Genomic DNA, 26,494 nt, shown 5'->3' on the forward strand with positions numbered 1-26,494 from the left:
ATCATCTGTATTCTTGCAAATACTTCTCATCTTTGAAGGTGACTCTCAGCATTCTTCCTACTGCTATCTTTGTATCATCATGTTTCAGAAACTCTCTTTCCTGGCACTTGCTGTCTCAATTGGGTTTGACTGAGCAACCAAAGTGAAACTGACTGATCAGACCAAAACCAAACTATCCAATCAGAGTGCTCGGAGGGATCAGACACACATACTGTACACATACAGACAGCAGAGTGTTTTACTATAGAGTAGACAGTGCCTTTTTCTATCTGTCTGCCACAAAGTGAACACTTCTTGACAACACACACATTCTCACTCACACACACACATACAGGAAGAATTGCAGAAAATCTAATGCAATTAAAAAGGGAAACAAAAATGCAGTTTAATAAAGTTTAAACACGGCAATAAATACGTACCATAGACTTCTTTGTATCTGTACACAGACATTGGATCTAAATTTTATTAATATAAAAAATATGTCTTCAGTGCATTATCTTTGCAAAGCTTACAGCTTTTCTCCTCCAATACCTGACCCTGACTTGTCAGAAAATGTCAGAAGGAAAAAAAAAAGTTGCCTTTCCCAACTGCCCCCCACCCCAATCCCAGCCCTCCCACAGTTTGTACACAAAGAATTTTATTTAAAAAATTCACAGCCTTAAAACATTTTTTCTCTATATTTCAAGCAACTAATCTTATACAGAAAAGGCACAAAGAAAACTGTACATTTGAGTAATACTGAACATGAGACTAACAAAGTAACAATTATTTTGCGTCCGTAATGGGTTTTGGTCATTTACAAATATTATATCATCGTAAGTGTGTGTGTCTGCATGTATACTGTGATATGCAGATTAGAGACATTTTAAGATGCGTCTTATTGTAATCTTACATAGTTGGCAGCAATAGTGTTGAAAAAAAAATGGCAGATAAAATAAATGAATCAAAAATGAAAGAAAAAGGCCCAGAGGACTCCATGAGTCTACGCTAAGTCAGGGGAGGAGGCTGATAAGTGCTTCCTGCTTCATTGTCTTTGCCGTGTCCCACACTGCTTCCAGCCTCTGGGGTTCGTCTCCTCGGACATCCCAACAGAAGCATGGGCTCACCAGACAGGTTTCTCCTCCTGTGTCCTGAACCTGGCGGATGGCTCATTGACGACTCCAACAGGTTACCTGCGCTGGCACTCCTGTCTAAGCTATGTGAGGGGAACTCTGCCGCCAAAGTGCTTGTCTGGGAATAAGTGCATGAGCTGCCATATTGCTTTATGCCCGTCTCCTCCTGGACTTCCTTTCCGCCAGTCTGCAGAGCCTGGCTTGCACCGGCAATGTCCAGCCTGCCCGTGCACTGCCTTGAAAGGCTGGTCCTCACGTCACCGTGTTGTACCCTGTAATCCTCTGATACGAGAGCTTTGTGCTCTTGGGTTCTCTCCTCTCTGGCAGAAATCGAGGAAAGGCCAGAGGGGCCCTGCTTGGCTTCCATTGCACCAGGTGTCAGCAACCCTGCTGTGCTCTCCTTCCTCCTTTTTCCAGGGAGCTGTCTGTGTGTGACAGACCTGGTGCCTGCCGAAGGGGATTCCAGATTTAAGGACATTGAAGTAGCAGCAGTCAAACTGCCATGTGAGAGAGGTCTGGATTGCACCATCTGGATTCCACCGATAGGGATCATGACATAAGGGGCCCTGGACGAATGCTGGGAATGCAGTGGAAGATGGCTGAAGATGTAATCTTCTGTCCTGGCCGAGGTGTGCGAAGGTAATGGCATGTGAGAAAATCTGAGTGTGGGCGAAAAAGAGGTTCTCTCCACTGAAATCGGTAAATCCCCAGGACCAGCTAGCCTCTGCTGAAAAACAGAACAAAGAAGATATTGAAAATTCAGCTATTCAAAGTTTGCATAGGGATGGCTAAGACACCGAAGGGTAAACTCTACGTTAAGCGTATGAGGACTTCAACGGCATAGAGCAGGGGAACATGGCTGATGGAAATGGAACATGACGCCATGAGATCTACAAAGGTGAATGGAAGACAAAGGCGTAGTTAAAAGCCAAAACAAGGGGCAGAACCAGTAGAACAACTATTAGTAACCAAAGCTAAGAACCATGAGACAAAATCAAAGTCAGAAGGAGTGCAGAGAGTTCAAAAGCCAGAGAAATAAAATAAAGAAAACTTTCAAAAAGGTTTGAAGGATCGTGGAATCCATGTAATTGGATAGGGAAGGATATCCCCACATTACCTTCTATCCTATCACATCATGATTAATAGGTTGTGTCCTCTAAGGACACACCCACTCTGGGACAGCACTAGCAACAGGAATAAACAACAGCGGCTTCAGAATGGCGGAGATATAATGGCCCAAATCACAAACCAAAATTTTAACTACATTTTAAAAACAAATGAACCCAATGGATACCTTAAGGTATAAAATCCCCCAACAGAGGCAAACAATCTCTCAAAATACGAGTCCCTGACAGAGAGAAAGGATTAAAATGAGAATGATTATGCCCGATCTGCATTTTTTACTTTGTGTCACGAGTCCCCATCCGATTTGCCTCGCGTAGTGCTGTGCCGTAAAGTGGATTTTTTTTTTTTTTTCATTTAGCGCATGCAGTGTGTGTCACTACCTGGTACCCGTTGCTGGCCCGATTTGTGCACATGTGGTTATTGAAAGGCTACGTCATTGCACACTTTACGGTGCTACCCAATCTGTTTAACGCATGCGTGAACACTTTACAGCATGTTAGGCTTTCAGTACACCTGCACTCGCAAATCAGGCAGGCACGCAGATCGGGTAATGACAGATGGGACCACTCGGACCCGCCTCTCAACCTAGAATTCCACATAAGAGGAAACTATGCCACCTTGGCCAGACTCTCTGAAATTTAATGAAGTTTTATCGTTGGACTCTAACACACATTTTATTTTATGCATTTGTGTACTACAATATACAACTTTTGGATTCGGGTGCCCCAGACCCTTGATCTTGTGCCTTTTCTCTCTTTACACTCTGCTTCTCTACTTTTATTTCCAATCATTGATGTTTGCGATGTAAGAACTATTGTTGAAAAACACTACACGATAAATCATTAAAACTGAACAAAGGATATGAAATTTTCATGGAGAAGTTTCATTACAGTTATTAAGGTGAGTCTGTTAAGTTTCTTATTGCGGTATGCTAACAACTTCTGTTAACCTTTTTTTTTTTAGAAATATGTTTAATGTTAACTCACTGTGTTTTGACAGTTGTCACTACTGTAATCTTCTTATATAATATGCTACGGTGGCTGTCCGTTACTCTGTCCAGGATTTTAAATCATCTGTAGCTTGCAAACCGTTTGAACTATTCACCTGAAATTTAGTACACATATACTACATGACGTCTACTATCCACTTTCGAGGTGATGATTGACCTCCAAGGTTATTCCTATTTTTATTTTTATTTTATTTTATTGTAGAATCAATGAATGCATACGGATGCCATTCTCATCCCTACCACCTTCGCCGTCACTTCCCCAAGCTCTTCACATCTTAAATCATTCTTGAGGCAGACTGAAGACTTAAGTGCCAGCTTAAGTGAAAAATTAAGGAAAATATACTAAGTAATTACAACACAAATACTGACTTAATGTTTTAACGCAAAAAGATGATGACGAAAGAAGAGAAGTTTGCCACTAGAGTGTAGAAAACAAGAGCTGCTAAGGAAGCAGCAAGCGCATCAACCTCTGAACAAATGAGTGCTAAACGTACAGAGAAAGAGGATGAAAACTAGGAATGCACAAGTCAAGTGTATTAACTGCACGTTATCATGCAGTGCGCTGTTACTGGTATATATATATATATATATATATATATATATATATATATATATATATATATATATATATATATATATATAAATGACATAAATTAGCTGTAATCTTACAAAATAACTGTATTTGATCTATGTTTGCTTTATCTTTGCATTGTTTTGAAACATTTTTTCATGCTTGTTCCATGTGAGTTACTTTAGTTCCTTGCTGGAAGTGCACAGACATACAGCATTTAAAGTTATCGTTTATATTGTCAGTCATTGAAAAACTCATTTAATCTCATTGAAGTTGCGTTCCTTTGTTTACACTGACGAGGAGAAGGTGCTGTTGCATAGTTGTGTTCCATGTTTTAAAGTGCTGCCATAAAGTTGTGCTCCTTTATCTCTTTTGGTTGCTTGAACCCGTTTTCTTCACCACGTTTCATCTTTGGGAAAGCTGTTGAAACTGAGCCAAGGATGTTTTCACCTAGAATTTCCGTGCAGAGGGACACTACAGGGCCTCCTGTTTTGCAATTATGACATTGTTTAGGATAACCGGAAGAGAGACTGATGACAATAACACCTTCAAGAAGAAAAAAATGTGAAAGTGTGGTGTGGTGTGGTAAGGATGTGATGAGGTTAGTTCAGGGGTGGGCAAACTCAGTCCTGGAGGGCCGCAGTGGCTGCAGGTTTTTGTTCCAACCCAGTTGCTTAATTAGAAGACAATCCTTGCCAATAATTTAATTTCATTGCTTGTTTTAGTGCTTTAACTCTGCTATGTCAGGTCATTCTCATATCCTAGATTTTTTTCCCCTTTCTGAGGATATCATCCAGATGATTTGAAGTCTAAAACGGGGGAGTAATTCTCAGTCCTTCACTTTTCTCTCTTCACTTTCCTTCCTAGTATTTAATTAAACCCAATAGTGCCTGATAAATACACACAGGTGTAAATGGAAACAAGCTAAATGGAGAAATGCTGGTTTCTTTTATCATTTGCATTATTGCTAATAAGGGGCAATTAAAAACTGAGAATACAGCTGTTTAAAACTAAAATAAGCGTTCAAAATCTTAACAAGCAAGACAACTAAAATAAAGCAGAAGTGTTACTTAAGCAATAAGTGCTTCTTATTAAGTACCTGGGCTCGCCACTGCAGCCCTCCAGAAACGACTTTGTCCATCCCTGGGTTAGTTCAATGCTGTCATTCATGTTACATTTGAACTCTTGTGTTTTGAAATTCTATATTTCAAACCTGATTTGAAAAAAGATGTACATGTTGTCATGTCATTTTGTAACCCACTTCACTTCTGTTTACAGCGATCGGTTCGTAGCGTGCAATGTTACTTTTCTTGGTGGTTTATTAAATTACGGATTTTTCAAATGTTCATTTTTTTCCCTGTGCTTCAAACTCATTAAAAAAAAGTGTTTTTAGCGAGCGGTTCATAGCTCTATAGCGCAAACTCTTGCAGTGTTACTTTTCTCTGTTGTTCAAGGTTTTCTCAGTGTTATTCAATGTTTTTACATTTAGTTTACTATTTCGCTGTACATTCTATGTTGTAATTAACTATACATGTGCTTAAAAATCTTCAAAAAAATACATATTTACATACAGTCTGCACGGTCTGGAATGGAAAAATTGTATTTACATACGATCCTATGGGGGAATTACTTCGGGTCACAACCAAATCGGGTTACGACCAGAGTTTTGGAATGAATTACGGTCGTGACCCAAGGTTCCACTGTACCTGGTTTGGTCTGCAGGTGGTAGAAGAACTGCTGTGGGCTCTGTGTGGTGCTGTGCAGCCTCTGTGAGACTCATTCCGGGCTGTGTGCTCAATTAATAAGCTGATGCCTCAATTAATGTACGGTAATTTTATTGGTATTTATTTTGATTATTGAAACTCACCAGTAGCTGCTGCATTTCCCACCCTAGGCTTATACGCGAGTCAATAAGTTTTTCCAGTTTTTGTAGGTAAAATTAGGTACCTCGGCTTATATTCAGGTCGGCTTATACTCGAGTATATACGGTACTTTGTTTCTCCATTTTTACCAAGACATTCTAACCAAAAGCTGTGAGCCGCTTATGTGAAAGTGAGAATGTGATGGTCAGCTTAAAAGCCTCAATGCAGAATGCTTCCTCTTACCCCTTCAATGCTATCCACCTGATAAGATTCATGCCTAAAGTTTTTCTCTGCTGCTCATGTCTACTGCACCCACTACCTTCTTTCTCTTTGTGAGAAGTGCACATTATTAGAGATGCTGCATACAATAAAAACTTACCATACTTATTTCACCTGATGATTCGGGCTCTGCACTCAGCATTGTCGCTGGAGGTAAGGAGAAGGTATGACTTTGGGCTACTTCAGCAGAGCCTGGAGAAGCCAACCTTTGAGGTGATAAGTATCGAATTCCTGGAATGTCTCTACTGGGAGAAGGTTGCCTAATGGGAGACTGGCCTCGTTCAGGAGAAATGTAGGTGCCAGGGGATACATCTTGATGAGGAGAAAGGTGACGACTAGGAGAAGAAAGCTCAGGTCTTGGGGAAATGCATCGCAGTGGGGAGGCTTCTCTGCCAGGGGACAGAGCCCGCACTGGGGACAATCCTTGTCCAGGGGATAAACAGCGCAATGGAGAGCCTTGTCTTGGAGAAGATTCCCAGTGCCTTCGAGAAAATAAGGACCTCTTGCTGGCTGGGGAGGCTTCTCGGCCGACAGGCCAGTGCCGCCTGGGAGAGGGATAGTCCTGTGACCGAGCAGCATGTTCTCTATCAAGAGGATGAGAGGAATGAGACTCTGGAGTTTCTGGTTGTGATGACTGGCCACAGTCAGAACGCCCTCCAGTAGACTGACTGGAATGTCGAGTGTCTGGAGAGCAGGATGAAAGTGGATCTTCTTGGGACTCTTCTTCTTCTTCATCTTCATCTTCCTCATTGTCTTCCTCTTCCTCAGATTCTTCCACATCTGAGAATTGGTGCTCCTCCTGTTCCTCTGATCCTCCTGTTCGTTCTCCGGTTGTTCCTAAGTGAACAAAAGTGCAAGAGATCATAATGTTAATACCATCTTGATGGATTCAACTCACACCACATAGGCTAGGCTTTGTCTACAGTATTATATGATGAAATAACCTGAAAATGTAAAGGTATGTTTGGAGCACAACTTATTGCTATTGAGCCTTTATTTGGATGTCAAGTTGGTTAATCAGCAAGAGACAAAAAGTAAAGAGATAAGGGGGAATGCTCAACATGGGATGAAGTCAACTCAGGGATCTGTTCTTGTACCACTACGTTTTCTTATTACTAGTAAAGACATAGATTTTGATGTAGTTAATGAACTTGCGAAATTCTCAGTTCATACTAAAGTAAGAAGGACAGCAGGTATTAAGGAGGCAGCAGAAATAAGTCAAAAAAGATTTGGACAATCTTCAGAACTGGGCAAATACTTGGAAAATGCAGTTTAATGTAGAAAAGTAAAAAGTACTACACGTGAGCAAAAGGAACAGGTCAGGTCAGGTTAGATTGGGGAGCATGCACTGGTACAGCGTGTTGCTGCACCCACCACATGAAGAAACAGCTTGGGATCCTGGTTGGCAACCCCCCAGGCAAACATGTGGTCCAATCCCACCCTCTAAAAATGACTGCCAGATGATATGTGGGCGCCCCCTTGGACTGGTCCATCCACTTGGGTCCTTAACAATGAATATCCCAAGGGCCGGATCAACCTCGGGGAATCGCACCACAAGGCCATAATGCTGTAACTGACGCTCCCTAATAGTGCCTCTTTTGGAACTCCACGAACAACCACTCGTTCGACACACAGTCAAACCAACGGTACCCAAGGATTCTCCAAAAAAACACAGTACTGAAAGACTCCAGTCTTCATCTCAGGTCACTGGATAGCGTCCATGTCTCGCAACCATATAGCTAAACAGGAAGCACCAGGAATAAAGACTTGGACCTTCATCCTTTTAAATAGATATTGGGAGCACCACACACCCCTTTCCAGCGACCTCATGACCCCTCAATGCTCTCTCAGTCCATCTACTGACTTTATAGGAAGAGTCACCAGAGACATGAATGTCACTGCCGAGGTAAGTAAACCTCTTGACAAGGTCGACACTCTCTCCACAGACAGACACACTGCTGATGACAATGCCTAAGTGGTCATTAAAGGCCTGGATCTTGGTGTTTATTAGGACACTCACAAGTACAGACACTCAGACTTCTCACAGTCTCTCAAAAGGAACATCACTTATAAATACAAAATGGAAATCAACGTCCTACTGGAAGCAACCTGTGAAAAGGATTTAAGGGTTTACGTTGACACAACATTCTCATTGTCTATGCAATGTGCAGAATTTATTAAAAAGGTAAATAAAATGTTATATTAAATTGTAAAAATTGTTGAGGAACATTACATTCAAAATATAGAGAACACATCTGGGGTACTGTGTGTAATTCTGGTCATCTCGCTAGAAGATAGGCATAGCAGCACTTGATGCTGTACAGTGGAGAACAATCAGGGTTCATCCCAGGACTTAAGTACATGTCCTACTGTGACAGACTCCGTGAATGAACCCTATTGAGTCTCAAGCAGAGGAGACTGCGTGGAGACCTAATCCAGGTCTTCAAAATCCTCAAAGGCACTGATAAAGTAGATCCAGCAACATTCTTTCACCTTAAGAGTGAATTATATACTTGATGACACCGGTGGAAATGAAAGGGAAGTGCATTTAGGACTGAAGCCAGGAAACACTTCTTTATGCAAAGAGTTTTCGGAATGTGGAACAAATTACCAAGTCACGCAGCTGAAGCAGAAACCTTGATAACCTGGATGAGATATTGGGACAGCTTTGTTACTCACTAAATAAACAAAGCAAGCCTGATGGACTGAATGGTCTCCTCTCCTTTGTCATATTTCCTATGCTACTATAATAGTTACATTCACATTAGTATGCAGCTTTAGAGCAAATGTTGGATGCTTGGTTAAAGCCCAATTCTTCATATCAAAGAGTACAAGTCAACTTTACTGAGAAGCCTTTTCAAGCACTATCCACTTGTAAAATCGGCACTGAATAAGAAGAAAGATGGCTTAATTATGTGCATATTAAATCACATCTTCACCAGTTGTTGACCTCCGTCTCTACAAAGTCCATTAACGTCTTCAACAATTTTGACTTCCATTCATATTTCTGTGGAAATATCTTCTGCATGCAGTCTTGACCAGTGGGGGCTGGGTGGTCTCATTGGCCTCAGAACCTCTGTAGATTTTGTTTTATTTTTTTTTTTGAGCCCTCTGGACTTTTTTATTGTTTTTTTTTTCTGTCCTCCTGGCCATCGGACCTTACTTTATTCTTTGTTACTTAGTATTGCCTAATTTTATTTTTAAATTTTTCTTTTTTCTTTCTTCATCTTGTAAAGCACTTTGAGTCACACCACTTGTATGAAAGTGTGGTATATAAATAAATGTTGTTGTTGACATGCTGTGTGAATCATGAGACCTTACATAAGCAGGTATGAGCCTTTCTGAACATCCACATATGGACTCCAATCAAGTTCTAGAAACATCTCAAGGAGAACTAAAGCAGACAGGAGGCACCTTATCACAGAAAAGGTTCTAAATACTAATAGAAATGAGAGAGTTCAGTTTTTTGATTTTTTTAATAACTTTGCAAACCTCTCTGAAAACCTTTCTTTACTCTGTCATTATGGGTTTATTGAGTGGAGATCGATAGACACATATTTATCAATTGAAAACTCAATTTACGACACAATCAAGTGTGCAGAAAGTGAAGGGATCTGAATACTTTCTGAATCCATTGTAGACGTCTCCACTGACTATCGGGATCTGAGATCTGATGTGCAGTTTTGCCTGGACAGTCTTCTGGAGCCGCAAGGCCATTGTGCCAACCTCCACTAAAGTAAACCAGGCAATTTACACTTTAATTTAATAAAGGTAATTTTCTGACATTTTACCTCATGCGACTTTATCTGGGCAATTATTATGAGACTCAAAAGCTCCTACAAAAGTAACTAAGTGAGGTGTTAAAATCATTCTCAGTCCAATTCCCACTTTGTCCAGTAGGCGGTGATCAAGTAATTGTCTAATCTTTGCCTTTGTCTCTTTCAGACAACCGATGCCCTTAAGCATCTTTAATCCTTTCTATTCTTCTTTCCCCAGTTTTTGTTTCCTCCACTTTCTTCACTCCGTATTGTTGCACCTTGTCTTCATTTATAACGTACTCAGTGAACGTTCAAGAGCAAAAACACTGAGCTTTAAATCTTCTCTGCATTTCTTACGTTTTAAAAATGTATGCAGAAGCCACCCTGCTCTCATTTCTTCTCACATACATGCTATGCTGGATAAGAAAGGCTTTGATGGCTCCTTCTCTGGCATGTGCTGCTGAAAAGCAAACATACTCGGCACAGATCCTAGTGACCCACACAATGTTTTGTTATACAATAAAATCATGGGGCCCTCCAGCATCCCATGGTGTCAGATGAAGAGAAAAGTAAAAACACGTACAACCCTCGAAGACAGCAGCTGACTGAGCCCTCAGCTTTAAAAGAGCAGGACAGGGTTTTCAATCTGCGCCACGTTTTCAGAATTCCCAGTTCAGTCCAGGGACATCTAAGCAATTACACCATTGCGGAAGAAAAGTTACAATAAGGCATAAAAATATGATAAAGATACTCTGCTCTACATACTCAATCACTCTTATTTGCCTGAGCAATGAAATGCAGAATTTAAAAGTCACTAGCCTTCTGGGATATACAAGCTGGCTTCAGACAAGAGTTCTATCTTGCTTTGCAACAATCCATTTGTGTTAAATTCTTACCCGATCATCTGAATGCTGCAGCAGAAATCAAAATGTGTTTGACCAAGTGAAACCTTTCCAGTCTTGACTTTTCCAGTTTTGGACAGCATTTGCTCACAGTGGACTTATCTTCTATTCTTAGCTGACGTGACTTAAACTCAGCGACCCGATTTGGTTGCGACCCAAACGTAATTACCCTATAAGACTGTATGTAAATACGATTAATCCATTCCAGACTGTACGGACTGTCTGTAAATATTTTTTTTAAGATTTTTAAACACAAAAATAGTTCATTTTACCCCAGAATGCACGGTGTAATCGTAAACTAAATGTAAAAACATTGAATAACACTGAGAAAACCTCATACTTTTGAATGATTTCTTTCTTTAATTGGATTTCAATTTTCTTCGAACCTTTCTTCTCACGAACACTACCACTCTTCACTTGCTTAAAGGCCATGGATGCAAAAGCACACGAAATAGAGCACAAAGAGTTCACAGTGAATGAACGCACGTCTGACAAAGAACGATGTACAGGGAGAGACTGAACACGTGGGTCATCTTTGTTAGGCCCTGTATACGCGAACAAAAGAAAATGGGAAACAGAGAATGGGAAATCATTGGCGCGTACGAACCAGAAGGGAAACTGGCCAGCAGTGTTTTTGTTCGCTACCAGAGTGTGTGGTTGTGTACAGATGCGAAATTTTGGCGAACGTTTTGATCATAACCCGATTTGTATGTGTTCGGAAACGTTCGTGACCAGAGGTTCTACTGTATATATAATATATAAAACACTCACACATAAAGAACCTACATATATGTGCATAACGTGGTGCATTATTATTATTCTGCCCACTTTCTGAGGGTTTTTTTTTTCTGTTCTCACTGTGTTTCTGTGAGTTCTTCTCTGGTTTTCTTTATACATTCCAACAATGTGTGTTTTAGGTTAACTGGGAACTCCAATACACATACTGTATATACAGCACATATTTACATTAAATTGTAGGGGCCTACTAACTCTTTAAGTTATTCTAAAGGCCAAAATGAATATTGATCAGGTCAGATCCTTTTTAACCTTTAAGGAGATCTTGTAACCAACTATATTTAAATGAAAAACAAATGTACTGGACATTTTTTAAAAACAAATCCCAAAAACGTAGAAGTTAGCTTAACTATTAACTCATCATTAGCCCCTGGGTGTGCTAGTATGACCTGCAGTGAGCTGACATACTGTATGTCACAGGAGGCTGAGAGACAGACCCAGCCGGGACGCCTGCAAGGACTGGGAGGTGGCGTATATGTCCTCCAGGCCACAAGGGGGCAACCGCCCTGGATCTGGAGAGGACCACGGGAGAGGAGCAAGGAGGCTCAAGCCCATTAGGGCCCATGGCCACCGCCAGGGGGAGCCCCGAGCCTCAGAGAGCCTGGGAAACGTTTACTTCCACCACACCCGGGAAGTGCAGCCAGAAGGACATCATCAGGCACTTGGAGCACATCTGGGTGGAAATAATAGGGGCCGCCTCCCTACAAACAGAAAGCTAGAGTCGGGAGTGGAAGCAGGACGAAGCTCCCGTGGAGAGAGGAAAGGCGGCCCACAGACATTGAGAGAAAGGCCCGGATTAGGGGTGATTGGTGCTGGGAGCACTGTGTGCTTTATTTGTGAATAAATGTGTGTGCTTTATAAAGATGTGGCCTCAGTCTTGTGGTGTCCGGGTGTGTCTCACACATATTATATCTGCTGTAAGTCAACACACCTTTGTAACACCTCGCTGAGACTGGAGCAGCTCGACTTTTGTTACCTTTTGCCAAGTCAAAAGTGTTTTCTCATTTTGGTAATTCTGGTGTGTATTTGAGGGAAAGATGTTTTTTCATTTTTTTAAAATGTATTTATTGATTGAACGAACTTCTGTAAAAGGCTAAATTCCCCCCTTGGGACAAATAAAGTTAAGTCTGATTCTGCCTTATGCTTGATGTTGCTGATTATATAAAAAATGATTTCAGAAAACAGATGGCCGTATCTTGGTCTTTTACATGTGAAAACGGATGCACTTTTGTATTTTAATTGAAATCATCAGCATTAAAAAGCAGTGCAGATTTTCAATCTGAAGGCCTGAGGGTGGAGGAAAGTAGAATGGTTGGGGATCAACTTTAACACGTTTACTGATAAAAAGAATATCCACATAGGTGTGTTTGTGTGATTTGGGTCCAGGGATGCCCACAAATAACACCCTTTATATATGCCAAGTGTTCTTCAATGCTGCTGCCCTAAGCGTTCACATGATACTGAAGCGACCAGAAGCATCTCAATTAATGAACTGAATTTTTAAAGGTGCGTGATAAAAACCAGTCAAAATGTTGAGTCTGTAATATTCTATTATTTTGTTCCGAGGGGGAGTCATTTTTGCTGATGTATGCGGACATGACCAGTTACATTTGCCAACTCAATTTTTAGATGTAAAGAATACCTGAAGAACAATATATTCAGTGGACACAATACGGCCCGGTCACATATGAAACTAATGTGTGGTGTTTCAGTTTTAATTCACCTTAACAGCTAGAAACTCTGACCTTGTGGCCCATGCAGACACAATTGAGGACAGTGTCATCTATCTCTGAGAGTATTTGAGTACCATGCTCTTTTAAACTACAATTAGTTTAGAAAACCAATCTTCTTACTTTATTTAGGCAGGTATCATATACTGTACAGTAAATCTAAGCTTGTTTACATCAAGCAAGTTCATTAATTTCTAGAGCGCTAGGTTCAAAGATGTGAAAACTGCTTTATGTGTACAGCTTTGTCGGTCAGGTCAGGTTGGGTTAGGGAGCATGAACTGGTACAGTGCGTTGCCATACCCACCACATGACAAAACAGTTTGGTATCCTGGTAGGCAACCCCCAAGGCAGACACACAGACCAGTCCCACCCTATGAAAATGACCATCAATCTACCGCAGTCAGGTATTACAGGTGGTCCAGCCACTCGGGTCCTCCACAATGAGGATCCTGTAAGCCAGATCACTCTCGGGGTATCGTGCCACATGGCCGTAGTGCCGTAACTGACGTTCCCTCACAATGCAGGTAATGTGCCTCATTTGGGACTCCATGAGCAACAGGTCATCTTACACAAAGTCAAACCAGCCGTACCCAAGGATTCTCCGAAGAGACACAGTACCGAAGGAGTCCTGCTTTGTCGGGATCGTGTCCAAATATTTGAACCTAAGGCAGGTTTACTACTGTTGGCCTTCCAAAACCCAAGTAGAGAATCACACGTTTATGAATACTGTCCTAGCACAGTTTTTGTTAAATTCCTGGTTTGTGGGTTATTGGAGAATGCTGCTGTCATCATGTTGTACGTTTGCCTTGAGATGTTATTTGTACAATTGTAACCAAGCTATATTCCACACAACGTATCTAGTTACAACAACAGGATTATGAAAAATAAAAGTGGGACAGTAAAGGGAGTGCAGGAGAAGTAGTTGGATGTGACAGAAATGAGGATGTCGAGATGGAGTTAACCAAAAAGTTCAGAATAAGAAATGAGACAATCAGAGGTGCAACAAAAGTGGGAGAGACGCCTAAGAAAGTACAGGAAAGCAGGCTGAAATGGCAGGGACATGTGATGAGGACAGACAAAGAATGTGCTGGCAAAAGAGTGATGGCAATGGAAGTACAGGGGAAGAGAAAGCCGGGGAGGCCAAAGCAGAGGTGGATGGATAAAACAAAAGAAGATCCGAAGTAAAAAGGGCCTGATGGGTGAGGGAGTGAAGAACTGAGCTGTTTGGAGAAAGATAATCAAGCACATGAACCCCACACAGAGGTGTGAAAAGAAGAAGAAGAACAACAACAAAGTAACTGTTTATTGTATACTGGACATAAAGTTTCATTTGAAAAATGCTAATTATTTTAAATCTGGGCCACAACAGACAAATCCAAACTATTAGAAGGATGTATTGAGGTCTTTTGCACTGACAACCTACCAAAAACGTTCCTAGTATTTTTCTGATAGTCATTTGTGCTGTTGAGATAAAAAGGAGATGGCAATGCATATACCAAAAAGAACAAAAACAAGACAAACAGCTAAAATGGTCAGAAATCTTCATTTTTAGGAATTTCCATGTGTCCAGCAGCTCTCAGTAGAAGCACAAGCTTTAGTGTGAGTGATTCTAAAAATTACACCAGCACGAAGAAAGGCCAGATGGCTGGAGAGTCTCCAGCCGGGAACCATCCAAAACCAACAACAATGCACAAGACTGTGTGTGTTGGCTTTGTTACAGAATAGAGAGCCATCACAAGAGAGAGAAAGAAAGAAGCATGTTTTTATTATGAAATTGTGATATATATAAAAGCAATATAAGTTCCATGTATCTATTAAAGATCATACAACTAGGGCAGCATACTGGCAAAGACATTTGAACTGTTGCCTCAAAGCCGTAGGAGGCTGGAGTCAAATCTCGGCCCTAGTCGCTGTCTCTGGTGACTTTTTATATTTGCCCTGTGTCCTTTTTACTTCAATGGATGCTTTAGTTTCCCACCACCTCCTGAAGATGTACAGGGTAGGTACGTTGGCAGCTGTACACTGACCCAAGGTGTGGGTTGTGTTCTGGAGTATAAGCACCTTGTCCACAGATGCCATGTAACATGCGCCCAGTCATGGATTAATAAATGAACAGTCCAGTAAGCCTCCAAGTGGTTAGCTGCACAGATTGCTATTGCTGGGTCAGTTACTACCTCCGACACACTGTGCGACCTGCATGTTCGGCGATTTTAGATACAAAAACAACAGTATTGTAGCTCTCTACACCCTGTGGTGGTTTTCACTATAGAGAAGATGCTAAATTACATAAAGATTGTCTGGATGTGATGGACTGGTGCCTCATCCAGGGTTGGTTTCTGCTTTGTTCTTCATACACCCAGGGAAACCTCTGGTTGTTCATAACTTTGTGCTGGACGTCCGCATGATCAAACAACAAATTAACTTTTTGTAATAAGAACATTTAATTGCTTAATGAATGAATTATTGTTTTATAAATTCTTTAAGAGGTTTCAGTATTGCAAAAATGCACCTATCGCTCAATTACTCTTATGTAACAAGACCTTAATAAACACTTCATTGTGTCTTCATAACACTAACAAAGCATCAGTAAAGTGTTTATTAGCCATGTGAGCTGCTAATAAAACTTCTCTTTGGAGTGGTCTGAGGTGGTCTGACTGAAACACATTTCTCTTGGTATTACATATTTAGTATAAGACCAGTGAGACCTTCATATTAACAAGTTATTTTATCATCATGTCAATACTCCACACGGCACAGACATGAATAGCCCATCTACTGCTGTTTTATAAGGCTCATGAAGACCCAAAGAGGCCTTTGTTAAGATCTTGTTAAACAGATATATGAGTAATAGATACATTTTGCAGTGTCTAAACTAAAGTGTTACCAAAGTTTCATTTGAAGAGTTAACTATAATTAACAAAGAGATTTCTCCTCCATATACAGTATGAATCAAAACAACAAGCATGGAAAATTTTCAACGAGTGGTACTTCAAAGCAGGGTTTCTTAAACTTTTTTTTTCTCCTGACCCAATCATGTCATTCTTATTAAACTTTTTTTTTCTCCTGACCCAATCATGTCATTCTTAGTGTCTTCAAGACCCTGGAGAATCATCGCCAAAAGTCACAGCCGGAGAGAGAATCGGAACCAACAGTCATAATAGAGCAATGTCAAGTGCTTAACCAACCCACGGCAACCCATCACGAGATGTTTGCAAACAGTATGCAACTCTTGTCCATTTAATACAACGGTGAGTCACAACCCTGTATGACCCAAAAGCATCAACCTGTGACCCAAAAGTTTAAGAACCTATGCTTTAGAGTAGGGGTGTCCAACTCCAGTGGCTGCAGGTTTTCATTCTAACCCTTTTCCTAATCAGCGTGCAGTTTTGACTACTAATTAACTCCTTTTCAGTTCATTTTAATAGCCCTGTTTTTAAGGATTCCATCCTCAGAATCGATTTGTTTCTTCATTAAATGGCACCCAAACAGAAATGAGATGTGAGACGAGCCAACAGATGACCAGCTAAACTGGAATGTCAAACTCCAGCCAATTTCACTCCAACCAGTTTCTTAATGAGAAGCCAATTCTCGCTGTTAATTAAAGCCGTTATTGAATACCATGACTTGTTGCTGCTCTCATTCTGCCACAGCACACTGTTGGTTTTGTTTTTTTTCTAAGACCACCATCAAGATGTTCTGGTGACCTGAGCAGACCAACATGACCGACACCTTCACCTTTCTTTATTTTCAGGTGAGCTTGTCACATGGCGGGTTGTTTTGTGTCTCATTATTGTTTGGGTGCTCATTAAGGAAAAAGAAACAACTAGGGGGTCTGAGCCATGTCAATTAAAACAAAGGCAAATCAAGTTAATCAGCAGCAAAAACAGCTCACTAATTAAGAAGATGATTAGAATGAAAACTTGCAGCCACTGTGGCCCACCAGGACCAGAGTTGGACACCTGTGTGCCTAGAGTATCGAATATTTTCATAGTCAATTTTCATACTTGCATTCTGATAGCATTTTATTAATAATACATATTAGTTTGAAAAGTGCTTTCTTCGCTTATGCATTCTCCACTGAAGACTGATGTATACTTTGTTTATTAAATAGCATAATCCAAACAAGACGAGTGGTTTAATCTCTTATTTGCATGTGGCTTGAATAGATTTACAGTCAGGACACCTTACATTTGGAAGCTGGCCATTATGGACATTTATCATCAATATGGGAGTTTACAGACAGACCGTAACTCGTGATTTGTCATTGTGTCAGTCACAAGTGCGCTAAGGTTTTTGTGTAACCCTGAAGCTCTGTGTCACATCCAGTCTACAGTAGGTTGCCTATCTGAGGACCTGCTTTGAGCAGAAGTGCATCATTACTATGAACCTGTGGGACTCATTTGCAACAACAACATCATGGAGTTGTCTGGAGAAGAATATCATTCTTGCATCAAGCTGACCCTGACATGACACATATAACATGTGCTAATATTCCAGTAAAAAATATTTGGAAAGCAGCCTACTGTGTTGTACATCCCAGTTGCTCATTGAATCCTCAACTGTTCGTGAACCTCTGTGACCCACATAGCACTGTTATTCTTCAATAACGTGACACATTTATCTACCTCAAGTAACAAATGAAATGTAATGTTCAGTTTGTCGACACGAAAAAACACATCTGTTTTTCTTTCTTCTATTATATAGTCAATGAACAGTAACCAGAGCCAACTCAGCAACATACTTGTAGAGGAAACATTGACCATAAATTGAATAAATAGTAATACGCATTAAACAGCAAGCAAAACAAATAAGACTAAATCAGTAACGATTGAGAATAAACTGTAGGATAAACTCCATGGAATGTTCTTCAGGATTGATGGTAGTGTTTTGTTGTGGTAGACAGCAGAAAATAAAGAAGAACGAGTGTCCAATTCATTAGGGACGCTGGCAATTGCTATTTGATTTTTTTCTTTCTGTCTTCTCTGCTTCAGTTTGTTGGGCTACTTTAAAAATCGTTAACATGATGGAGTCATAGACATTAACAGCCCAATAGTAAATCATTGTGGCTTCTTCCTAAATGAGAGAGCTAGTAAACATTTCTCTTACAGGAAATAAATAACACAAAAAACAAAAAGTCCACAGTTATTAGGATGACTTTCTGTAAAGAGGACTAAAATATCTGAGATACTTAGTTTACAAATTTCACTGTGCAATGAATGAGAAGACAGTCGGTGTCAGTGAGGCTGAGCTAAACGTTAGTATTTTGCCTTTTTATCTAACATCTTTAAAGAAGACCATAAGAAATCTGACAAACGAGAGGAGACCTTTCAGGACATCAGGCTTGCTTATTTAGCTACCAGCTAAGCTGTCTCAATATCTCATCCAAATCCTTCTTCAAACTTGTCAAGGTTTCTGCTTCAAATCCATGACTTGGTTGTTTGTTCCAGATTCCTACAACTCTCTTCTTCATGGCATCAATCCCACATGCACTTCTCCTGAATTTCCACCGTTGTCCTCGAGGATGTGTTTCACCCTCAGACTGAGAAGATTCATCTGGATCTACTATATCAATGCCTTTGAGGATTTTGAAGACTTCTTCTGCTCGAGACTAAACAGGTTTAATTCTCGAAGTCTGTCACAGTACGACACGTCCTTAAGCCCTGGGATCCACCTTGGTTGCTCTCCACTGCATAGTTTCAAGAACTGCTATGTCTTTTTTGAAGCATGATGGACACAATTTTACACACTACTCCATATGTGGCCTCACTAGTGCATTATGTTTGGGCATAAAGTACCTTGACTTTGAGTTCTAATGATGCAACATCATCCAAGCATAACGTCCCTCAACAGTTTTTATGATATAACCTAACATTTTATTTCCTTTTTTGATTGCTCCTGCACATTGCATAGATGATAAAAACATGTTGACAGGATCCCCAAAACCGTTTTTGGAGGCTACTTCCTTTAAGATAGTGTCTCCCACTTGGTGTGACCACTTTAAAACCATGATAACTACGAGGGGGAGTCAAGCTAAAGTCAGAAAATGGGATTTATCAGAAAATGGAACAAATCTTAACAAAACTGTTCATGTCATTTCTTAATGTAGTCTCCACCCTTCTCAATGCCCTTGCGCCACCGGCCTGGCAGTGCCAGGATTCCAGCAGAATAAAAGGTTTTGTCTCGTCCTCGCCACCACTCGTCCACTGCTTTTTTCACGTCTTCATCTGTCATGAATCGATGACCACCCAGATGTGTTTATAGCAGTCCAAAAAGGTGGAAATCACACGGTGCCAAATCTGGCAGATAAGGAGGATGTGGTAATACCTCAAACTTCAGTTTCTCAAAGACAAGCCTTGGTGTTCTTAGCAGTGTGTGGGCAGGCGGGTGGGCATTGTCTTGTCCTTGAGACAGCAGTCCCCGCCTCTTGGATCGAATAGCAGGCTTCATATCGGTCTCCAGCAGGTCACAGTAACTTGCACTAGTGACTGTAGTACCCCTCGGCATGTAGTGTTCGACAAGAACTTGGGTGCACGAGTGGTGGCGAGGACAAGACAAAACCTTTTATTCTGCTGGAATTCAGGCACTTCCAGGCAGGTGGCGCAAGTGCATTGAGAAGGGTGGAGATGACATTGAGAAATGACATGAGCAGTTTTGTTAAGGTTCAATCCATTTTCTAATAAATCCCATTTTCAAACTTTAGCCTGACTCCACCTCATATTTGTGCATACCATATTAGTCCTATAGGACTTACAATAAACAGGGTCAGATCTGGAGTGGTTGGTAGCCTGAGCTGATGATATCAGACACTGCTGGAAATGACTTGACTGGAAATGCACCCTGAAGACATCACCACCGCATTTATCACAGGTGCTGGAATGTTGTGAAACAGCTGGAGGAGGGTTCTGCATGCTTAAGGAAAACGGAAGCAGTTGTCTTTTGTGGAGAAAGAGATTTCTGTACAATTTCATGATGTTACCACCAGAGGAAGCACCGCCACATATAGTGAACAATAGCCTGCCAAAATAATAGACACCAGTGATGTCTGTTATGCAACTGAGCATGTAAAGAGTGATTCAAATGAGAGCAAACACCATGCTCACTAACTGACCCAAACCCTGCCAACAATATTAGAAGGTCTAAAAAGAGAATACAGTAAGCCATACTGAAAGTCTCCAAATGAGGCAGACCCATGAATTACTGCCTGCTTGCTATGTTTGCTTATGGTGTGTTTTCTTGCTTTGTTCCTTAATGAATGCAACAGCCAGTGCAAAAGAAAAGAATTGTAACAGCTTCATTCATAGTTTATTTATAAATGTCTCTGAATCAAGACACTAAGCAGAGATGTCCTTGGCTAAGTGCTGTTGTGCCTTGTGAATACTTCCTACTGAAACTCAGGACAGCCAGAAAGCGACAAGCAGCAATCAATTTGAGTGCTATATTTACTCCTTTGCAGGAAAAAAAGGAGGCTGTCAGCTGTGGCTTGAGTGTTCCCCTTTATAGCTGTATGCCTTTCATCTCACTGGGAAGCCTTGAGCACATTGTGTACTGCTTGCTCTACCCAGAATGCATCAGCCAGAGGAATCAATGAAACCCAAATAGATTTTTTTTTTGACTCCCCCGCATCCCCCTCCTCAACTCATGTAGAAAGAACTGAATGAATGACTAACTGTTATGAAACTTGCTTCAACTCACTAGGTCTCTGCACTGCGATATTTCTATATTAGGCTCCTGAAAACCTGCTGTGGTAGAAAAGACACAAGCGGAGCCTCTAAAATGAGACTTTCCAGTCATAGTACCTTTATTGCTTCAGTCATGTCTACCTTCACCTTCTCGGCTTTAGCACGCTGCTTTATTTTATACGAATACGTTAAAATGCTCACAGCCACAAGTGAATGTATACATCGGTCAGGTCAGGAATGACGGTGCCAACTGTCAAAGACTAATTAAAAATTCATGAACAAATTTTCAAACAACTAGCTTAGCAAGAAATAAGCTTAGGGCATCAGCTGCTGTTGAAGAACTAACACTGTGCCATTATTTAGTGACTGCTGATCTACTAGCTTTAGCTTGAGCTCTTTATTCTTCTGTCATTTTCAAAAGTTAACTTCAACATGGCAGTTTTGGAAATTTTGGAAATCATTTGGCGTAGTCTTCATTGAAACTTTCTTTGCCTAGCAAAATGTCTCATTATATTCCATGATGTGCAGAGGGCATTCATTTCTTTTAGATCACTGAGCTGTTTTTCATGAAGCATTTGAACATTAGAACATTAGAGCACTCTAGATGAGAACAGGCCATTCAGCCCAACAAAGCTCGCCAGTCCTATCCACTTGTTTCCTCCAAGAAAACATCAAGTCGAGTTTTGAAAGTCCCCAACGTCTTACTGTCTACCACACTACTTGGTAGCTTATTCCAAGTGTCTATCGTTCTTTGTGTAAAGAAAAACTTCCTAATGTTTGTGCGAAATTTACCCTTAACAAGTTTCCAACTGTGTCCCCGTGTTCTTGATGAACTCATTTTAAAATACAAGTCTCGATCCACTGTACTAATTCCCTTCATAATTTTAAACACTTCAATCATGTCACCTCTTAATCTTCTTTTGCTTAAACTGTAAAGGCTCAGCTCTTTTAATCTTTCCTCATAATTCAACCCCTGTAGACCTGGAATCAGCCTGGTCGCTCTTCTCTGGACCTTTTCTAGTGCTGCTATGTTCTTTTTGTAGCCTGGAGACCAAAACTGCACACAGTACTCAAGATGAGGCCTCACCAGTGCATTATAAAGGTTGAGCAGAACCTCCTTGGACTTGTACTCCACAGATCGGCTATATAACCTAACATTCTGTTAGCCTTCTTAATGGCTTCTGAACACTGTTGGGAAGTTGATAGCTTAGAGTCCACTATGACTCCTAAATCCTTCTCATAAGGTGTACTCTCGATTTTCCGACCGCCCATTGTGTATTCAAACCTAATATTTTTACTTCCTATGTGTAATACTTTACATTTACTGACATTAAATTTCATCTGCCACAAATCTGCCCAAGCCTGTATGCTATCCAAGTCCTTCTGTAATGATATAACGGATTCCAAATTATCTGCTAATCCACCTATCTTGGTATCATCTGCAAACTTAACCAGCTTGTTACTTATATTCCTATCTAAATCATTTATATATATTAAAAATAGCAGCGCCCTAGCACTGACCCCTGTGGAACACTACACTAACATCGGCCAGTTCTGATGAGGTTCCTCGCACCATCACCCTCTGCTTCCTGTGTCTGAGCCAATTCTGCACCCATCTAAAAACATCACCCTGAACTCCCACTTCTTTTAACTTGATGCCCAACCTCTCATGTGGCACCTTATCAAATGCTTTCTGAAAGTCCAGATAAATAATATCATAAGCTCCACTTTGATCGTATCCTTTTGTTGCAACCTCATAGAATTCCAACATGTTAGTAAAATACAATGCCCGTCTTCTGAACCCATGCTGACTGTTCAGAATAACTCCTGTCCTTGCCATGTGTTGCTCAATCTTATCCTTAATAATTCCTTCCATTAATTTTCCTGTGATGCTTGTTAAGCTTACTGGCCTATAGTTGCTTGGATCTGCCCTGTCACCCTTTTTATATAATGGGATGATATTTGCCATTTTCCAGTCCTTGGAATCTCTCCAGTGCACAGTGACTTCCTAAAAATATGTGTCAAGGGTTTATATATGTACTCACTAGCCTCCTTAAGAACACGAGGATAAATATTATCTGGGCCTGGTGATTTGTTTGATTTTATCTTATTTAATCTGAGCAGCACTTCTCCCTCTACAATTTCCAAATCCCTCAGTACCTCCTTAGTAGTCGCGTTTACCTCTGGGAGGTTATCCACTTGCTCACTTGTAAACACCTCAGAAAAATGTAAGTTTAGGGCATCTGCTATTTCATTGTCTGTATCTTTTAATTCCCCTTTACTATTCCTGATGAACTTGACCTCCTCCTTAACTGTTCTTTTACTACTAAAATACTGAAAGAATCTCTTGGGGTCTTCTTTCGCCTTATCTGCTATATTTCTCTCCAACTGTCTTTTAGCCTCTCTGATATCCTCCTTAATGGTTGCCCTCATGTTCTCATACGCGCTACGATTCACTTTGTAGTCATTAGTCATATATGCCTTATACAGCAGTTTTTTCCTTTGCAACTTTTTTAAATCTTTATTAATCCATCGTGGAGTTTTTTTGGTTTCCTATTAATTCCAAATTTAGGTATGTATCTGTCCTGCATTACATGTACAACATTTTTAAACCTGTTCCACTACTCCTTGACTGTCTCCACATTTAAAAGCTTATCCCAGTCTATCCTACTTAGACTTTGTCGCATCTGCTCAAAATTAGCCCTACCAAAGTTCAACTTAACAATTTTAGTCTTTGCATCTGTACTCTTACAAAATACTGAGAATTGTATTACATTATGGTCACTTGACCCTAGTGGTTCAATCACCTCTACACCCTCAATTCTATCCTGATTATTACAGAATACTAAATCCAGACAGGCTTCACCCAGTGTTGGTGCTTTAACATACTATGCTAAAAAAACAGTTGCTGATTACTTCTAAAAACTCCTGCTCTTGTGCTCCTCCATCTGCAAGGTTATCCCAGTTAATATTTGGATAATTAAATAAATTAAATTTATGCTCATATAGCAATTCTTAGGACCACTATATACTAATGCTGGGTAGGGCCTCCTTTTCCCATCAAAAGGCCTCAATTCTTCATGTCATGGATTCCATAAGATGTTGTAAACATTCCTTTGAGGTTCCGGTCCATGTTGACCTGACTGCATCGTGCAGTTTTTTTCAGATTTGTCAGCTACACCTTCACACTATTAATCTCCCGTTCTATCGCATCTTAAAAGGTGGTCTATGGATTCAGATCAAGTGACTGGAAGGCCACTGAAGAACACTGAACTGATTTTCATGTTGAAGAATACCAGCTTGAGAAGACTTTTGCTTTGTTACATGGTGCATTATCATGCTGGAAGTAGCCAATAGGAGAAAATAGTGGCCATGTTAGGATGCACAGGGTCCGCAAAACAATACTCAAATAGTCTGTGGCATTCAAGCAATGATTTATCGGTATTAACAAACCCAAAGTGTGCCATAAAAATATTCCTCACACCAATAAACCACACCACCAGCCTGTAGTGTCGACACAATGCTGCCTGGGTCATGGGTTCGTGCTGTTACCAATGTGCGCCTCAATAGAAATTGAGACTCATCACACCAGACTACATTTTTCAGCCTTCAGCTGACCATTTTTGTTGAGCCTGTGCCCACTGCAACCCTCCATTTGCTGAAGACCCTCATTCATTGGTCAACAGTCCTGTCTTAAATTCAAAAGCACAGAAATATGGAAATGTGGTTTCCTGTTTACTATGAAAGGTACCTTTCCCGGGATTAAGTGTTAATAATATTTTAACAAAAAATCCATGCTTTTTGATGTTTTGAGCAATAACTGACATGTGAATTATAGATTACAAGTAATGTGAGAAGTTTTTCTTTTTCGATGGATGTTTTTCACATCGTTTGCTGTTGTGCAGCACAGGTGGAGTGTTCCTTTAAAGGGCCAGAATACAATGGCAAACCCTTAGCTGCCTTATTTAAATGGAGAACACAATCCCACATGAGAACATTCAGACTCTTATGCACCATATTGTCATGAGGAAATATGTTATTAAGGTATAATGGGAAAGAAATGTGCAACTTTTAAAAGAACAAAGTCATAATGACCAGCAAATGAATGAAGATCAAACAGCACTGGCCAAAAGTCATGGTAAAAAGGTAAGCAAAGATCAGAAACTAGGAAGCCGCTAGTAAGCAACTAAGCAAAGACACCTTCATTACTTTTACAAATACGTCATGACATTTTCTAACAATTCAGACCAGGGTCACAGGGGGGGATGCTGGACTCTAAACCAGCCAGCATATGGCACAAGATGGGAACAAACCCTGGACAGGCTGCCAGTCCGTCACTGGAGGTGTTTAGAAACGCTAATAGTGATTTGGCTGGAAGTGGATGGGCTACCCATCCTGACAGAGTGAGAGGGCACCCACTGCCAAGTATTTTGATAAGTCACACCCTATTAGGAGTTGGCACTTTCAGGGCATTTCACTGGACTGCTGGATGCCACTAGCAAGCAATTAAGGAAAGACACCTTCATTACTTACATAAATATAAGTAGCGATTTTGCTAGAAGTGGATGGGCTACTGTGGTGCAGTGATTTCTAGCGTATAAGTTGATAAATATTTAGCATGTTTTTATTTGTAAGCAAGACAAACTAAATGCAATATTAGATGGTGTTTCAGGGGTCATGTTTTACTTCATTGATGAGAACAGAGGTGCTTTAATGTCTACCTAAACAACCCCTCCGGTCTGTAGGACTAACTCAGGATGTGCAATTTATGGTGAGAGGGATGGAGAATCAGACCAGCTTGGCAAGGGTGACTGCGTTTGGGCTTAAGAGTCTGTAAGCCATCCACCGCAGGAAGGCCATAAACTGACTAAACAAAGCAAGTGAGGGATGAGTTGTACCTGAGTGCTTTCACTCTTAACACTGGTGACCTGTAAATTAATTCTATTGGTCTAAAGTATGGTAGTTTATGATTGGTTTTCAATTGAATGACATTTAGTACTACGACTACATTGGTTTCTGTTTTGTGTTAGGAATGGTAGAAGGTTGGTCATCTTGCCTTTAACTTTGCCTCTCTCAACATCTGGCCATGAAGAGAAGACCATAATGAAGGCAACTCTATCTTGGCAGCCATACTGAGACAGACATGTGGCCTGTTTCAGTTCTCCATTAAATGGCCATGTGGTAGCAAAGAAAGCTAAAGCGAAAATAAACCACGAGCCGCCTATGAACACAAGATGCACTGCTACTTAGGCTGTAAGGGTATAGTTTGCCAAAATTCTGCTTCCTTGATACTTCTGATTATCTTATCAATAATTCATAATTAAATGTGTAACTTAACACCTTGCCATTTCTTTACTCTGTCTAATTGCCTGACATTACAAATGTAGAAGGGAAATGGAGAGGAAGTGCTAAAGTGCCTGATCACAGAGTGGTAAGTGGGTGGGATCTCAGATATTTCATTAAGGACTACACAATAAAGATCTTACAAAGGAAAACAGAGTCACCATGGGACCTAACACAACAAAACCGCTACCCATCCTGGCAGAATGAGGGGGCATCCACTGCCTGGCGTTTTAAAAAGTTACACCCTGCTGATCTCATCAAAAGTGTTGTGCAGTTGGCAAAGAAGAACCCCGTGAAAGTAAGCATCTGGAAGCCTGGAGTTCAGTTGG

General features: G+C 40.6%; 1 protein-coding gene across 5 annotated transcripts in view; it reads right to left on the bottom strand.

Moving 5' to 3' along the window:
• Window positions 1-360: 360 nt before the first annotated feature.
• LOC120517927 (transcription factor HIVEP3) overlaps window positions 361-26,494 on the bottom strand; it is a 512,318-nt gene continuing 486,184 nt past the window's right edge. For 3 of the 5 annotated variants that reach the window (XM_039740447.1, XM_039740446.1, XM_039740448.1), the window contains 2 exons: window positions 6,059-6,795; window positions 361-1,839 (listed from right to left, as the gene is read on the bottom strand). In XM_039740447.1, coding sequence (XP_039596381.1) covers window positions 988-1,839; window positions 6,059-6,795 — 1,589 coding nt within the window. In that variant the 3' untranslated portion in view covers window positions 361-987. The remainder of the gene's footprint in view (window positions 1,840-6,058; window positions 6,796-26,494) is intronic. The other 2 variants (XM_039740450.1, XM_039740449.1) reach the window with 2 other exon arrangements.

This window comes from Polypterus senegalus, chromosome 17, assembly GCF_016835505.1.
Source record: "Polypterus senegalus isolate Bchr_013 chromosome 17, ASM1683550v1, whole genome shotgun sequence".
NCBI classification, from domain to species: Eukaryota; Metazoa; Chordata; class Cladistia; order Polypteriformes; family Polypteridae; genus Polypterus; species Polypterus senegalus.